The sequence below is a fragment of the Bison bison genome, unplaced genomic scaffold (assembly GCF_000754665.1).
Source record: "Bison bison bison isolate TAMUID 2011002044 unplaced genomic scaffold, Bison_UMD1.0 scf7180017864289, whole genome shotgun sequence".
NCBI lineage: Eukaryota > Metazoa > Chordata > Mammalia > Artiodactyla > Bovidae > Bison > Bison bison.
The window spans coordinates 20,997,604-21,016,173 of record NW_011494861.1 but is presented as its reverse complement, the minus strand read 5'-3'; the positions used below and the strand labels follow the sequence as shown (position 1 = coordinate 21,016,173).

The 18,570-nt window shown below is 41.6% G+C and overlaps 1 protein-coding gene across 1 annotated transcript in view; it reads left to right on the top strand.

Moving 5' to 3' along the window:
* The window catches only part of NPHS2 (nephrosis 2, idiopathic, steroid-resistant (podocin)), a 19,191-nt gene extending 1,236 nt beyond the window's left edge, over positions 1-17,955 (top strand). The window contains exons 2-8 of the mRNA XM_010850150.1: positions 3,044-3,147; positions 7,090-7,162; positions 8,039-8,121; positions 10,973-11,176; positions 14,163-14,218; positions 15,620-15,698; positions 17,029-17,955. Of these exons, the coding sequence (XP_010848452.1) occupies positions 3,044-3,147; positions 7,090-7,162; positions 8,039-8,121; positions 10,973-11,176; positions 14,163-14,218; positions 15,620-15,698; positions 17,029-17,307 (878 nt within the window). The 3' untranslated portion in view covers positions 17,308-17,955. The remainder of the gene's footprint in view (positions 1-3,043; positions 3,148-7,089; positions 7,163-8,038; positions 8,122-10,972; positions 11,177-14,162; positions 14,219-15,619; positions 15,699-17,028) is intronic.
* Positions 17,956-18,570: the final 615 nt, after the last annotated feature.

Here is an 18,570-nt window from a genome sequence, read left to right as displayed (position 1 = left end):
TCCTTTTTTTTTTTTTTTTAATTTGATTTTTGGCCACACCCTGTGGCGTGTGGAACCTTAGTTCCCTGACCAGGAACTGACCTCATGCCTCCTGAAGTGGAAGGTGGAATCTTAACTACTGGACCACCAGGGAAGTCCCTGACTTCAATCCATCTTATAATGAATGAAGCAAAAACTCACTATCTTAATTATAGGATGCAGGAGGTTTAACTCTAAAGGAAGGTAAATAAGGAATAGTGTTATACTACATTCTGCTGACTACGAAATTTTAACATTTCCCAGCCAGCGGCACTGCCCCATATGCTGTATTATTGAAAGCTATGACTTGAGAAAGATTCCAGCAGTTGGGCTGTGCTTTATGTTGACCATGTTAAGGCTGTTTTTCCTACCTGATGCCTTTTCATGGATCAGAAATTTCTGATTATTAAAGGGTTATTGGATTCACTGCTACATTAATGCTGAGGTTAGAGATCTGGTAAGTCTTGTGCTTCAGATCATATGGGTGGGGTAGGAAAAGAAGGGAGCTCCATTTTTTGGACCCCTTACTTTGTGCCAGGCACAAGCTAGGTGCTTTACTGAGTAGTATCATTCCTATGGCACAGATAAGAAAAAATGCTGAGAAATTGTTACTTGCCCAAGACCTACAGGTGGAAACTAGAGAAGCCAGAATCTCAGAATAAGTCTTATTGAAAAGCCCATCCTTGCAGCGTGCTCTGCCTGATTTCTGGTCATGGTTCCAGCACTGCCACCAGCTAGCGGTGGCCTTGGGCCAGTAGCTTCACACTGTGGGCCTCATTCCATCTGTTCAGCTATAAAGTCACTAGAGCTCGAGGCCCCCCAAGTAGGGGATGAGTCACCTTAAGGATGAGACTCACTTGCTGAGTCCTTGACTGGGAGCTTTCTGTGGTTCCCAGAGGAAAGGGGAGCAGACACAGCAATACCCCCTCTCCTCCTCATGTAGCACCACATTTCTACCAGGCTACCTAAGACTGGGAGAAACAAAAAGAAGCTTCACTTCATTGAAATGTTGGGGATTCTCACACTAAGGCATATCTAAAGGCTCTTTTGACTTTAACATGTGATGTTTCATTTAAACCTAACAAACTGGATGTTCAAGGAACTCATTTTAAGAGAAAAATACTTTGTTAGTAAAACTTCTAAGTTATATTTGGATATAGATATTAGTTTTCTGTTCATATCCCTAACTATTATATGAAGGAATTTTGAGGGCTTTCTTCACTTACAAAATGTAAATTTTGTCTGTATGTGCATTTATTTATTTTTACTTACCATGCTTATCACTGGCAAATGAAATATTATTTTAAACATGGCAAGAACACTACTATTGCTCTCAGGAAAGAATATTGTAAAAACCAATGTGATGCTGATAGAGTCATCTCTCCCCAAACAGGTTGCATGAGAAATAAATTCTATGGAACATGAATTCGTTTGGAGAAAATATCACCTGGTCAAATTTTGGGAAATACTAGGTTAAACAAAGTTAAGAAGGCTTCTTTGCTGAAGGGATTCTCCTAGCTTCAGCATGCCCATGACTGTTGGGAGCTCCAGGAGGGGAACACTACACAGTATTTTCTAAACTCATTTATTCTGGGAACTCTTGATCTGTGGGGCACCCTGTGGGATTAGTGTTCTGTGGGACACCATTTGGGAACCACCACAGATTGGCATTTAGCACTGAGCTTAGTTTTGTGCTGATGCATCTTGTTTATCTGCCCTCTTCAATTAATCTGCACATCAGTTTGGTGATGACCTTTCCAGTTACTTTCCCAGCATGGAAATAAAATTTTCAGGCCCACTAATTAGTTATCCGTTTCTATCCCTTCTCTTAAAAATAGGCTTCTTACCATTTGTAATCTTTAGTCACCTTCTAGTTCTCTATGAGATTTTTTTAAACTGACAAATAGTGTCCCTTTGGCCAATATTCTAGTACCTAAAGATTAAAATTCTTGAGATTTCTGTAACTATTGCATTTAAATCATTTTCACTATCCATTTCGCCTTCCTTTCTACATTCAAGAATTATTTGCTGAATGTATGTTTCAGGCACTACTCTAGTCCTGGGACACAGTGTAAATAAGACAAGGCCCTAAGAAGCTTGTGTTCTTGAGATGAACTTTCCCTGATATAAATACCATTTCATTTATCACTCAAGCAACCTGGATGGTCTGTACTCCAGTTCCTTATCACCTTTTTATAGGCACAGATAGGCTAATATTACCCCACAAAGGTGATTTTCAGAGATTGTCTAAAGATCCACACCTTTACCCAAAGAAGGGGCTCCCAGGAATTCTCTGGCACTCTAGTGGTTACGAGTTGGAACTTGCCCTGTGGGGTCCCTGGTTCTGTCCCTGGTCAGGGGGATCTAAGATCCCACAAGCTGTGGGTTGCAGCCAAAAAAAAACAAAACAAAAAGCAACTTAAAAAGAAAACAAGAAGGGGCTCTCATGCAGAAATTTCAGTTATTGGGGCAAGTGATAGATGGGGTTGTAATTTCAGGGAAGATAAACCTCTGGACACATGTGTTTTGAATCACTTCAAATAACAACACCACACACACATACACACACACACAAAAAAAGTTTAGTGCTTGTGTGTGTATATGTCATTTCATCCTTATGCCAGATATGAAATATCCCATGAGACAGTTATTATGAAATAGTCAGGTGATGAAAGTATTTCCTTGAATAGATGAGGAAACTGAGAGGTTGTGTGCCTTGCTAAGGCCATCTGAACAGAAAATGGTGGCACCAGAACTGGAGCCCAGACCACACGTCCAGATGCTGTGCTTGTTGCAGGGTGCCCACCGCTGCCTTCCCAGGAGCCTATTCCACCTTCCGTCGGCCCCCAAAGCCCGTCGCACAGACAGGCTCTGGGAAATGACCACACTGATGTTCAGCTCATTCTACAAACTGTCCAGCAAAGTCTACAAACTGATCCGACCCTAATATCAAGGACTGAGCTAGAGGTACTAGTCAGTAAATGTGGTGAAGTTCCAATATAATTTTTCTTTTTCTTTTTTCAAGGTACCAAGTCTTCCAGTTTAGGGGCCTGTGAGTGGCTTCTTGTCCTCACATCCCTGCTCTTCATCATCGTGACCTTCCCTTTTTCTATCTGGTTCTGCATAAAGGTGAGATTCCATGAGGACCTAACAAGTAATTCCCTGATGTCTCTCACTCGCCACCCCATGTCCACTCTCATTTCTGTGTTTTGATACTTGCTGTCTGCTCTGCAAGGAATGCGGTCACTCCCACTCACTTTGCAGAAAAGCTGTTACTCGTTTATACCTGCTCAAAGAGAATCGAGAAGCTTTCCCTGACTCCTCTAGACTGTCATTCCCTTCCTTGTGCTCACATCTCCCCCACCTTTCTCATCCATTCTAGCAATTACCACAAGTATAATGTTTGTGGATACCCAGTCCACATCAGTATTCTTGGGCTTCCCTGGTGGCTCAGCTGGTAAAGAATCCACCTGCAATGAGGGAGACCTGGGTTTGATCCCTGTGTTGGGAAGATCCCTTGGAGAAGGGAACAGCTACCCATTCCAGTATTCTGGCCTAGAGAATTCCACGGACTGTATAGGCCATGGGGTTGCAGAGTTGGACTTCCCTGGTGGCTCAGACAGTAAAGCGTTTGCCTACAATGCGGGAGACCCGGTTTCAGTCCCTGGGTGGGGAAGATGCCCTGGAGAAGGAAATGGCAACCCACTCCTGTATTCTTGCCTGGAAAATCCCATGGACGGAGGAGCCTGGTAGGCTACAGTCCATGGGGTTGCAAAGAGTCGGACACGACTGAGCGACTTGACTTTCTTTCTTCTTTGCAAAGAATCGGACAGGACTGAGCGACTTTCACTCACTTCAATCTCTGCCATTAGACTGAGAGCCCCTTCAAGACAGGACCTATATCCAGTTGATCTACACTCTATGCTAACACAAAGGCCAGCCCAGAATAGGTCAGGATGCCTATTATTAACACATCCAGGAAACCTCAGGCAGCTTCAAGAGATCACGAATGACAAACATCTTGGGCCCATAGGTGGCACTAGTGGTAAAGAACCTGCTGCTGCTGCTGAGTCGCTTCAGTCGTGTCCGACTCTGTGCGACCCCAGAGACGGCAGCCCGCCAGGCTTCCCTGTCCCTGGGATTCTCCAGGCAAGAACACTGGAGTGGGCTGCCATTTCCTTCTCCAATGCATGAAAGGGAAAAGTGAAAGTGAAGTCGCTCAGTCCTGTCTGACTCTAGCGACCCCATGGACTGCAGCCTACCGGGCTCCTCCGTCCATGGGATTTTCCAGGCAAAAGTACTGGAGTGGGGTGCCATTGCCTTCTCCTCCTGCCTACCAATACCAGGCACCAGGAGAGGTAAGAGGTGAAGGTTCCATCCCTGAGGCCAGAAGGTCCCCTGGAGGAGGGCATGGCAACCCACTCCAGTATTCTTGCCTATAGAATCCCATGGACAGTGGAGCCTGGCAGGCAACAGTCCATAGGATCACGAGACACGACTGAAGCAACTTGGCATGCACACACAGGTGGTTTTACATGTGTCTGAAGCTGTCCCTGAAGTAAATGAAGACTTGTGTCAGTTCAGGAAGAACATACCAAGATGGAATTAGAAGTGCAACGGATTTGTGGGGAGACATTGTAAGAAAGATTGAGAGAGAAGTAGGGAAGGGAAAGCCTTCCGCGAATGAGGCAGATCTAACACTTGTGATCTGAGAAGGGGAAGGAAGGATTGGACAGAAGGAGCCTCAGACTGGGGGACACCTTCAAGAAAGTCTTGGACCTACTGAAAGGGAACTCCTGAGCGAAGTTTGCCTCGGAGATGAGTCTCACAATGGACAGAAATGGCCAGGCCCTTGTGTCCCTGCCATTCTTAGTCACTGGCCAGAGTGGCCAAGAAGAGCGTGTGTTTGGTGGGAAGGCTGCAGATGCTGCTGAGGCTGTTGCCAATTTCAAGCAAGCTCTCCTTCCCCCTGTTCTTCTCCTGCATCTTCATAAGAGTGTTGGATTTTGTCAAATGCCTTTTCTTCACCCATTGAGACGATGACATGATATTTGCTCTTTATTCTCCTAATGTGGTATATTGTATTCATTGAATTTTGGGTGTTAAATCAACTATATATTCCTAGGATAAGTCCCATTTGGTTAGAGTGTATAAACCTTTTAATATGTTATTGGAGTCAGGTTGCTTGTTATTCTTGTTGAGGAGTTTTGCATTTATATTCATGAGAGATATTGGTCTATAGTTTTCCTTTCTTGTGATGTCTCTGTCTTGTTTTGGTATCAGGGTAATCCTGGCCTCAGAGAATGAGGTGGGAGAATTTGTGAAGAACTGCTAATAATTCCTCTTTAAATGTTTGGCAGAATTTACCAGTGAGGTCATCTGGCCCTGGACTTTTCTTTGTTGGAAATTTTTAAACTACTAATTCAATCTTTTAATTCTGGGTCTTTTTCACTTTTATTTTTCCTTCTTGAATCAGTTTTGGTAGTTTATGACTCTTTAGGAATTTGTTTATTTTACTTGTTATCTAATTTATTGGTGTATAGTTGTTCATAGTATTTTCATCTATAATCTTTTTTATTTCTATAAGGATAGTAGTGATGTCTCTGTCATTCCTCTTTGGCTCCTGATTTCAACATTTTAATCTTCTCTTTTTTCTTGGTCATTCTAGCTAAATATTTGTCAATTTTGTTGAACTTTTCAAAGAACCAACTATGGTTCTTTGGGTCCAACTATGGTTTCAATTAATATTCTCTAACGTTTTTCTATTTTCTATTGCATTTATTTCCACTATAATCTTTTTTCTTTTTGCTTACTTTGGGTTTAGTTTGTGTTTCTGTTTCTAGCATCAAAAAATTAGTGTATTATTTTGAGATATTTCTTCTTATTTATTATAGATATTTACAGCTATAAATTTTCCTCTAAGCATTGCTTTAGTTTCATCCCATTCATTTTGGTATCTTGAGGTTTTGTTTTCATTCATCTCAAAGTGTTTTTCAGTTCCTTTTGTGATAAATTCTTTGACCTGTTGGTTAGAGTGTGTGATTTAATTTCCCAAATATCCTTTTGTTATTGATTTCTAATTTCATTTCATTGTTAGAGGAGAATATACTTTGTATGGTTTCAATCCTTCTAAATTTATTGAGGTTTTCTTAAATGGCCTACCACATGGTCTATCCTGGAGATGTTCCATGTTTTCACGAAAAGAATATGTACTCGTCTATTGTTGAGTGGAATTATGCATAGATATCTGTCAGGTCTAGTTCACTTATGGTGTTGTTGAAATCTTTTCTTTCTTTGTTGACCTTGCGTCTAGTTCTTTTACCCACAATTGAAAGTGGGATAGTAAAGTCTCTAACAATTACTGTTGAATTATCTATTTTTATCTTCTTTTGGTTTTTGCCTTATATATTCTGGAGCTCTATTTTTAGGTACATACATGTTTACTGTTGTTATACTTTCCTAATGCATTGACACTTTTACCATTGCACAATGTCCCTCTTTATCACTAGTAACATTTTGGTGTGTTGGTTTTAAACTCCATTTTGTCAGGTATCAGTGTGGTCATTCCTGCTATTTTTTGGTTACTCTGTGTGGTGTAGTTTTTTCTATCCTTTTACTTTCAACCTGTTTGTGTTTTTGACTAGAAAGTGTGTCACCTACAGACAACATATAGCAGGCTCTTCTTGAAGGGTGATCTGAGCACCTGCATGTCTGCCATAAAGTTTGTATGTAGCTAATAAGAGATTCATGTAAAAGCTATTAATGCATCAGTCACAGCAAAAATATAAGATTAAATATGCTGTGATTCCTTTGATTTGGTGGAAGCAATTATTTTTTAGACAATCATGAGTCCTTAATCAAAATTCTGTCCACAAGCTCAAAAATTAACATGGCCACTATACTTTTTCATTGGTTCCTATGTATTTTGAAAATGTAAGTTTTAAGGGAAATTTTTTCTTGGTTCTCAAAACAAGAGATTTCTGATACTTATAATCACTGTCATGCCAAGGTCTTTTGAAGACTTCATTTTTTTCTCTTAGAGTAATTCAAAAGTATTACATTTCCCTTTAGGTTGTACAGGAGTATGAGAGAGTAATTATATTCCGACTGGGACATCTGCTTCCTGGACGAGCCAAAGGCCCTGGTAAGAACAATCTTCTTTACACACCACCCCCCGCAAGAGACTTGCCAATTTCATCAATTCATGTTTATTTGCAATATGGCCCTCAGACTACATGAAGTAACTTGACTCATGATATCTTCATTTTTCAGTCTGTTATTTGTAACACCGGTTATTAAGAAATTCTTCAGAGAGCATTACTACCAGGTCACTAGCGACCAAAAGAGAGTGGATGCAGAGAGCCATAGGCCAGGGCCAGATTGGCTGGAGTAGGAAGTAGGTTAGGACCTATGGTCAGGCACCCTACACATTATACTGGGTGGGTGAGGACTAACTAGCCAACCAGAGGCTGGTATCGCTATGCTGTTGTTCTGATTACCTCTGGGACTCCCAGTATAAGAAGTACCACATGGAGGTTGCTGGCTCTAAAGTTTGTCACCTTGGTACACACATGGATTGAAAAACTAGTTTTGTACAGAGCACCATTCGTTCGGTACTAATGCTAACAATAATGCATAAGACACTCGTGTTAGAGAGTTTAAATCTGGTGAAGGAGACAGATGTGTAACCCAAGATCTGGACAGGTCAGCACCATGACCAAGCTGACCATACAGCCCATTTTACTGGGTATAATCCCTGATTATGCCTGTTGTCCTGGTGTAGTCCTTTCCTTTTACCCTTAAACATGTCCCCCATGGAACAACAAATTATTTGGTAAACTTAGCAACAAAAAACACAACACAGGATGGAGGTGTGATGGCCCGATGGTCCATGCATAGACCATGGAGGCTAAGAAAAGTGATGCAGCATCAACTTGACACCGAAAAAGTGAACCCCAAACAGCCTCCATGCCAGCTATTCACCTGTCACTTCCCTTATCCCCCCCGCACCCCCTTCTAGGCCTTTTCTTCTTTTTGCCCTGCCTGGATACCTACCACAAGGTTGACCTTCGTCTCCAAACCTTGGAGATACCCTTTCATGAGGTAAGTCAAGTGGGGGGTTTTGCTTTCTGTCTACATTTTTCCTGGCTAAGCACTCTACCAATTCTGGCCTAGAAGAAAATGACTATCCTTGCTCAAAAGCAGGGAAAAAAAGAGAGAGAGAGAGAGAGAGAGACTACATCAAAATTTAAAACTCCGATACATCAAAGGACACAATCAGCAGAATGAAAAGGCAACTTATAGAATGGGGAAAAATTGTAAATATCTCTTATAAGAGGTTAATATCCAAAATATATTAAACCTTATAACTCAACAAGTAAGCAAACAATCCAAGTAAAATGGACAAAGGCCTTGTTGTTGTTAAGTCACTTCAGTCGTGTCCAACTCTGTGCGACCCCATAGACAGCAGCCCACCAGGCTCCTCTGTCCCTGGGATTCTCCAGGCAAGAACACTGGAGTGGGTTGCCATTTCCTTCTCCAGGACAAAGGCCTTAGTGATAGTTAATTTTATGTGTCAACCTGACTAAGGCATGGTACCCAATAATTTGGTCAAATACATCTGGATGTTGCTGTTATGATATTCTCTAGATAAGATTAATATTCAAATTGAATGACTGAGTAAAGAAGATTGCCCTCGATATATGGTATATTGTATATACTTTGACTTGAATGGACATATTTCTCCAAAGATGGTATTTAAATAGCCAATAAACATGTGAAAAGATGCTCTGCATCACTAAAATCATTAGAGAAATGCAAATAAAAAACACAATGAGATACCACCTCACATCTATTAGGATGGCAATTATTAAGAAAAAAACAAAATAATGTGTTGGCAAAGATGTAGAGAAATTGGAACCCTTGTATACTGTTGGTGGGAATGTAAAATGGTGCAGCTACTGTAGAAAACAGTTACTCAAAAATTAAAAATAGAATTACCATATAATCTACCAATTCTACTTTTGGGTATATAGACTCCAAAGAATTGAAAGCAGGCTAATTGAAGAGATGCTTATATACCTGGGTGCATAGCATCAGTTTTTCACAATAGCCACAAAGGTGGCAGCAATCCATGTGCCCATCAATGGCTGAATAAACAAAATGTGGCATGTACTGGCAATGGAATAATAATCAGCCTTAAAAAGGAATGAAATTCTGGCACACACTACAACATGGATGAACCTTGGGAAAATTATGCTAAGTGAAATCAGCCAGTCACAAAAAGACAAATACTGTGTGATTCCTTCTGTATGAGGAACCTCGAGGAGTGAAATTCAGAGCAACAGAAAGTGAAGGATGGTTGTGGGGACTGGGGGAGGAGAGAAGTGAGAGGTGTTCAGTGGGTTTCAGTGTTGCAGGATGAAAAGGGTTCTGGATGCTTGTTGCTCAACAGTGTGAATGTACTTAATCCTACTGAATTGTGCATGTCAAAATGGTTAAGATGGTGAATTTGATGTTCTGTTCATTTTACCACAATTAAAAGTTAAATGTTGAGTTTACATCTAGACTTTCCTGTTACTGATTCTGATTTATAAGCCTTTCCTAAAAGGTCTCCTACTTTCAGTTTGAGGTTCTTTCTCATTCTTTCTTCTGGCAAACAGAAATGTGAATAAAAATAATATTTGTTTAAAAGGCTTATTTTAGATAACAAAATGTAAAAAAGGAATGAAACATACACCTAATCCTGTTACCCACAGAGTTGATATTTTGGAATGTATCCTTCAAACTTTTCTATATATGTGGTTATACTTTCAGACAAGTGTGTGTATATATATATATATATACACACACATCATATATACATCATATATATCAATCATACTATACATACTATTTGGTCACCTATCCTTTTTCACTCAAAAATATACTGTTACCATGTTAGCTATGTTTGTACCTCTGTTTTAAATAGACACACAGCATTTCATTATGTGGATTTTACTCAATTAATTTACTTAACTGATTGAGTTTAATAACTGGAATTTACTCAACCAATTCCCCATTGTTGATATTATTTCTAAACTTTTTTGGCTGCTGCAATGCATGGCATGGGCTTCCCTGATGGCTCAGTGGGTAAAGAATCCACCTGCAATGCAGGAGACACAGAAGATGTGGGTTCAATCCCTGGATCAGAAAGATCCCCTGGAGAAGGAAATGGCAACCCGCTCCAGTATTCTTGCCTGGAAAACCCCATGGACACAGGAGCCTGGAGGGCTACAGTCCAAAGGGTCGCAAAAAGTCGGACATGACTAAGCACAGACAGGCACTGCATGGGATATGGGATCTCAGTTCTCAGACCAGGAATTGAATCCAGACCTCCAGCAATGAAAGCGCCAAGTCCTAACCACTGGACTGCCAGGGAATTCTCTATTTCTCATTTTTTCTTACAATAAGCAATACTGTGAATCACATCTTTACAGTTAAATCCTGAAAATATATCCTTTTGTCTAAAAAAGGAAATGTTGTACACATACATCTCTTAGGGCTTTTGATATGTATCACAAACTGCCCTCTAAATATACACTCAATACACGTGAGTACTGGTTTCCCAGAATGTGTTGCTCTTTTAGCAGATTTTTTTGGCATCAGTTTTAAAAGACCTGATATACAATCAACTGGATGTTTTCATATAAGAAAATTATTCCTGATTTTTCTACAAAAGGATTTATAACAGGATTCCTTTAAATTGAGTTGTTTAGTATATTTAATACAAACTCCATATTTTTTTTCAATGTCTATTTGATTAAAGACTGAGCCAACTACTCTTTTTTTTTTTTTTCTTACTATTATCTTTCTCTGAGAAAATACCCTTTGGACATATTTAACCCCTCTATCCTTATGTGGGAAAGAAGCCCAAGAATCAGGCCTGTAATCCAAAATTTTTTTTTCTGCCTAGATTGTAACCAAAGACATGTTTGTGATGGAGATAGATGCCATCTGCTACTATCGCATGGAAAATGCCTCTCTTCTCCTAAACAGTCTTGCTCATGTGTCCAAAGCTGTCCAATTCCTTGTGCAAACCACCATGAAGCGTCTCCTAGCACATCGATCCCTCACAGAAATTCTTCTTGAGAGGAAGAACATTGCTCAAGATGTAAAGGTACTTAGATGAGTTTAACACCAAGTATGTTGAAATATTGCTTTGCCTTTTATTCCTTTCTTCATTGACCATTTACTGAATCTTCCATGTGCCATGCATTCACTGTTAAAGGTACAGCTCCGAAAGGAGCTGCCAGTTAAGAGGTTGCCAATCAGTCCCTGAACCGGTCCTAGTCACCCATCTGTGCGATTAGTCAGTCATTGCCACACTTTTTCTTCTCACCCTCCCCCAGTGGCTGGAAGGAGGGGTTGGTGGGATAAAAAGATGATAAGGAATGAATCTGGGGACCTTACAGTCTAGTTGGGGAAACAAGCAAAGTTAAATAATGATAAAGACTGAAAAACTTTTTCAGGTTAAAAGAGGCAAAATATCACAGACCTTTAAGTGGTTAATTACCCAATCAATGATCCAGATTTGATTGAGTTGGGGCGAAAAGAGAGAAAAACAAGAACTGCCTCACAAGCAGCAGCATCTAGCCCCGCAGAGAGCAAGCTCAGCAACTTCGCTCACAACCAGGGTGGGTGTCTACGATTCTTACCAAGACAAGTTGGCAGAGGTGTTCAGAAGAGAGATGAGAAGAGAGCAGCATTCTAGGTAGCCGGCCAGTCAAGTGGTAATTACCATCAGTGATGGAGGCTGTCATTGAGGCCAAGAGGCGCCCAGGCCCTGAACTGAGTTAGGAGGTTACGATCAAGTCTAGATAAAGAAAGACCTCCTACAGAAGCAGCAAAGGATTGAAGGCACTGATAATAATTATTCTTGATGAGGCCTAGGCAGACACAGCTGAGACAATGAGGTGTCCGAATATTTGTGGCTTATCCAATTAATCACTGATAAAACTGGGATTAGCATCCTAGTGAAAATGGAAGAATTCAGGAAATAAAAGCTGCAAAGAGAGAAAGTTAGAACAAGAAGACACGCAGAAGTTGCTGCTCTGGAATTTAAAAACCACTCTTGTGTGCTTCCCTCTATCCTCCTTTCATCCCTCTCTTTCTGTTTATCCCTCCTCAAGGGATAATGGATAAGGTCCAGATGCTTGACATTCCAGCTTGCCCTTGTTATGCTGAATTATAATTTATGAATTTACACATTTGTTTCCCTAGACCTTGAACTCCATTCTGTCAGTGGTCATATTTTATTCATCTTTTTGCCCTCAGTACTTGGTCCTGGGCTCTTACACAGTAGCCAGATCCTGGGTTTTTGGATGAGTGAATAAATGACCCAACTGTTGTAGCCTCAGCTTTGCCGTCTCTCCTCTGGTGTGTCTGATATTCTAGGCGAGTGTTTCTCCAGCATTCAGTGACTATGCTTCCATGCCTCCTCTTGGGTTGTTCCTGCAGAGTTGGACATGGCTGAGCGACTAAGCACAGCACAGCACTGCACCAAATACTTCCCTTTTCCCCACTGGCAAAATTGTATTGTTCTTTAAGATGCCACCTCCTCTGTGAAGTCTTTTTCAACATTTCTTCCTCTCATCAACCCCTCAAATTAGTCTTCTCAGGGTTCCCAGTGTACTAAGCTAACTATCTAGTCCCCAAGAAATCATCAGAAATAAGTTAAAAAGGAAAAAGAGTATGGCCCACCTATTCCTCCATGCCTGCCCCTCTCTTCCCACTCCTGGGATGGGGAGGTAGGGGAGACGGGTGCCACCAACAGGAAGTGAAAGCTCCCATAAATGAATATTATATGGGAGAGAATATCCTATGAGAGAGAGACTAAAAATATTGGTTCTCTAACTGCATTTTAGAACAAATTTAACAAATGTGCTGTGTGCTAAGTTGCTTCAGTTGTGTCCAACTCTTTGCGACCCTACAGACTATAGCCCGCCAGACTCCTCTGTCCATGGGATTCTCCAGGCAAAAATACTAGAGTGGGTTGCCATGCCCTTCTCCAGGGGATCTTCCTGACCCAGGGATCGAACCTACATCTCTCACGTCTCCACATTGACAGGCGAGTTCTTTACCACTAGCACCACCTGGGAAGCCCCAGTAATAAATGTATTTTAGAGCAAATTTAACAAACATACCATCTCTATTATTTCTTATAGCTTTTGTAACAAAATACCACAAATCACCACCAGTTTTATCTTATGGTTTCAAGGCCAGAAGTCCAAAACACATCTCACTGGGCCAGAGTCAAGGTGTCAGCAGGGGCTGGTTCCTTCTGGAGGTTTGGAGAGGAGAATCCATTTCCTTGCCCTTTTCAGCGTTGGGTGGCCGCCTGCATTCTTTAGATCATGGCCCCTTCCTCCGTCTTCAAATCACAGCACTCCAGCCTCTGTTTGCACCATCACATCACTTTCTCCTCCTCTGTAGCCAGATGTCCCCCACCCCAACCATGCTTCCCTCTTATGAGGACCCTTGCAGTTGCTTTTTGGGCCCACTGGGAAGATCCAGGATAAGGCCTTCATTTTAAGAACCTTGAACTTATATTGCATCTGCAGAGTTTCTTTTAGGGTGACATTCACAGGTTCCAGAGATGTCTTTAGGACCCATTAGTCAGCCTACCACACCATCTTTAATTCCACAAGTACTTGTTGAGTTACTGCTGCTGCTAAGTCACTTCAGTCGTGTCCAACTCTGTGTGACCCCAGAGACAGCAGCCCACCAGGCTCCCCTGTCCCTGGGATTCTCCAGGCAAGAACACTGGAGTGGGTTGCCATTTCCTTCTCCAATGCATGAAAGTGAAAAGTGAAAGTGAAGTCGCTCAGTCGTGTCCGACTCCTATCGACCCCATGGACTGCAGCCTACCAGGCTCCTCCTTCCATGGGATTTTCCAGGCAAGAGTACTGGAGTGGGGTGCCATTGCCTTCTCCGACTTGTTGAGTGGCACTGTGCAAACTAAACAGTGTTTTGCAAGGCCTCATAATGTTAAAATGAAAAAGGGAAGGACATAATGTCCTTTCAGAAGAAATGTGCTTTCTCAGTGCAGTGGCCATCCGTGCAACCAGAGGTTCCCACTGACGTCTCAACTCTTCCTTCCACAGGTTGCCTTGGATGCAGTGACCTGTATTTGGGGAATCAAAGTGGAGAGAACAGAAATGTGGGTAGGAAATTAACCAGGAAGAACAATACGATGAAGGGAAATATTTTGATTTTATTTAAAAACTTCTATTTGAAAAATTATTTTCATTGAATGAGTACTGTAGACATCTATATTAGCATAAATTTGGAAGAAAGAAAAATTTGCATATTATAACTATAACACAACCACTATGAACATCTGGGTAAATAACTGTCGTATTTTCTATGGATTTAAACATTTTCTAAGGTAAAATTCACATAACATAAAACTCATCATTTTTAACCATTTAAAATTGAAACTCAGTGGTTTTTAGTATATTCACAGACACAAACCACCACTACCATATAATTCCAGAAGATTTTTATCATCTCCAAAAGAAAACCTGCGTCCATTAAGCAGGAACTCTTCATTTCTGCCTCAACCCCCAGCCCCTGACAACCACTGACTCCTCTCTGTCTCTCTAGATTTGGCTATTCTAAAAATTTAATATAAACATAATCACACAATCTGAGGCCTTTTGTGTCTGGCTTCCTTCACTCACCATAATGTTTTCCGTGTCCCTCCATGGTATAGCATGAATCAGTGTTTCATTCCTTTTTACAGTTGAATAATATGCCATCGTGTGACTGGCTATGCCACGCTTTGTTGATCTACTCTCAGTTGATGGACATTTGGGTTGCTTCCACTTTGGGGGCATTATGAATCAGGCCGCAATGAACATTCATGTGCAAGTTGATATGTGAACATGTTTTCACTTTTCTTGGGTATATACGTAGGTGTGAAATTACTGGATCATCTGGTAACTCCATATTTAACTTTCTGAGGAACTGCTAAGTTGTTTTCTATGTACTTTTTATAGTTACCATCAGGGGAAAAAATCCAATTTTGTATGTTTTATGCAGTAGATTAAGTACTTGGTCAGTTCTACCCTTTTTGATTCAGTCCTCTTTTGTCAACTTAGATGACTTCCCTCGTTATTAATAGCATGGCTCTTCAAGGCTGTTGTCATTATTTAGATTTAATAGCCAGAATTCAGATTAAACTTTAAGTGGGAAAATTATCATAGTGTTGTGTGGGCCAAAAAGTTCATTTACATTTTCTGTAAAATGCTATGGAAAAACCCGAATGAACTTCTGGGCCAACCCAATACAGCAACACAAAATTTGCTTTACTTGTAAAGAGAAAACCACAGCTCTACTACAGCATCAGTGATAATAAAAATCCACATTGGAGGCACTGATGCTTAAGCCCCTCTTCTCTGCCCACTGTCTGTGCAGAGGTCTAGGGCGGCGCACTCTGCTTAATCAGAATCCACTGTACATCGTGAACCGAGCGTAGAGAAGGTGGTAGGTTTGTCGGAAAGCTCCGGCTGCTAAAGCTGCGCTGCACACTCACCTACCCACCCGCTTTCTCTTTCAGTAAGGATGTGCGCCTGCCGGCCGGGCTGCAACACTCATTGGCGGTGGAAGCTGAAGCCCAAAGACAAGCCAAAGTGCGGGTGAGCCAGCCCTGAGCATGCCATCCTCCCGCACAGTGGAGGAGCATCAGAGGAGCTCCAGAAAATGCAAAAGAAAGCCTCCTCATGGAGAACATTTCCCCTTTACTCCTCACCTATCCATCCAGGCACTGGGGGGAATCTGGCTTGTGCACATACCACACTATTAAAATTGTTCTCCTTGGGCATGCTCACAGCCTTCTAACTGACCAGTGCAACATCTCTTTCCCTGTTACACCCTCTCTCTAATGCTATTGGTAACAGTGACCTCCTCCTCCCTGAGTCTTGCCTTCACTCTCTTTCCAAGGTATCTCCCCAAACTCCATTCCTCTTCTCTAGCATGGCATCTCTCATCCGTCACCGGTCCCCTCTAGGTTAATGACACCCAGGCCTGTATCCTTAGCTCTGTGCAACCATGTCAGAGCACACTTCCCTCATCTCTAGAGCCCAGGGGAGGCTGTGCTATGCATGGCCTCTGCTCAGGCGTGCCAGTGAGAAGATGTGGCTACCAGAGGATTGGGTGTGGGTGGGAAGGGAGTCAGGAAGAGGAAAATGAGGGCTGGAGGGGAGGCAGATTTCCCCTTAAAGAACAGAAAGCAGGTAAGGATGGTATCCATCTACCAAGAGGGTGGATAACTTTGGAGCATTGGTGGACAAAGATGGGGAGGAAGGCAGTCCTCTGGGCAGAGCAGCTTCTAGATCTCTGAGTCTAGCGCCCTTTGCTCACTTTAAGGGGACATTTGGGTGATGACCTTTTTCGTGCTTTTTCTTCTGAAATGCTAACCTGAGTTGGGAGTCATTCTTTCAGGATTGCATGTCTTTCCCTGGAATGCTGGCCAACCTTTCCTCTAAAATGGCAAAACCCTACTACTCTTCCAAGGCCCACCAGACATAGTAATTCCCCTAACACTTCATCTCTACTTGTCATAGCTCTTAACAAATTCTGCACCAAGTTACAATGAATTCTTTGTGACCCCATGGATGGTAGTCCACCAGGCTCCTCTGCCCATGGAATTTTTCAGGCAAAAATACTGGAGTAGGTTACCATTTCCTCGTCTAGGGGATTTGAACCTGAGCCTCTTGCATCTTCTGCACTTCCAGGTGGATCCCTTACCACTAGTGCCACCTGGAAAGCCCATTACAATCAACAGTGTCTCTCTCTCCCTAGATCAAGATCTTAAGAAAAAAGGCAGTCTGCTCCCCTGTGCTTAGCAGCACCTGTCCCACAGTAGATACTAGTGCTTGTTTGTTGAATCACCCTAAGTAGGATTAAAACCTTCATGGAGCAAAGAAGAAAAATCACACATTGTTTTTCCTCGCATACCCTGTCTAGATGATTGCTGCAGAAGGGGAGAAGGCCGCCTCCGAGTCCCTGAGGATGGCAGCGGAGATTCTATCAGGCACTCCAGCCGCTGCTCAGCTTCGGTACCTGCACACCCTTCAATCCTTGTCCACAGAGAAACCTTCCACAGTGGTTTTACCTTTGCCATTTGACTTGCTTAATTTCCTGTCTTCTCCAAGCAATAGAACTCAAGGAGGCATCCCCTTACCAAATCCTTCCAAACCTGTTGAGCCGCTGAATCCTAAAAAGAAAGACTCTCCCATGTTATAGGAAGAAACAAGGATCATGTGACTGCAAAGAGGGCTCCATATAACAGCTACATCCCCGAGCAAGGCCCTCAGTCCTCAGTTCCTGCTCTTTCTTTTGTTGCCATGTGAAATGCCCTTGGAATGCATGAAGCCCCAGTGCAGCGACACACACAGGAAGACAGTGAAATCGTGTAATGACAGAGAAGCCATATAACATGTTTAGGTGGATCATCGATCAGAGGAATTATGGGAAAGAGCTTTAGCCAGCATTCTACTTCGGAAAGAATTTTGAGTCTACATATGGCTGAATTTTGACTTCTGAAGATGTAGTTCAAATGTCCCTTTCCCTAGATGCCCTCTAGCCCCTTTGGGAAGGGTTCTTTTGCTCCCACAGCCCTTTCTACATGCCCCTATCATTTTGCTTATCACACTGTGTTGTAATCTCATACTTATGATTCAGGCTTCTCTCCTACTATGAACTCCTCAAAAGCACGTCTTAATAATTCCCTGTCATTCCACACTCTAGCTTGTATGCTCCACCCAAGGTTTTTGCACCTGACTCTGATAGCTGCACCACAGTGATGCTTCTGTATTTCTGAGTGAAAGAGAGATACTTGTGAGTACATATTCTAGTACTTGAGCTGGATATAAAATGTATACCTAATTAAAGAATTTCAAATGAATTATTTTTATAGAGACTCTTTTTTTTTAAAATAGAGAAATAAAAGGATAAAAACACTTATGTGGTACATGTTGCTTATAATCTAAGGAAGCGTTGTGATAAATATAGGGCTGATGTACTTTCAGAATAGAATTTACCAGTTTTTGGCTTAGCCAAAAAATTTGTTTTGGTTTTTCTGTAACATCTTATGGAAAAACCCAAATGAACTAGTTTGCCAACCCAATATTTATTCTTTAAATACTAGTAACATTATGTGATCTACACATGCCCTAATTTAAGTCTTACTATCCATTAACTTGTTCTATATAATTAGAAGTATAGGAGCCTGATGGGGGTCTCACAGAGTTGGACACGACTGAAGTGACTTAGCAGCAGCAGCAGCAGCTACAAAAAAAAATTAGCCAAGTAAATAAGAAAGCATAGTGAGGTTTATAGGAAATTCTCTAAAAACTTAAAAAAAGCAATAACATATAGAACATTACTAATTTGCCAAACTATAACAAATCATGTTAGTAAAATGCTACATATAATGGCAATTTCCATGCTGTTTGTACAGAGGGAAATGGTGGTAGCTCTCTTCAGTGGCTCACTATTTGGTGATTT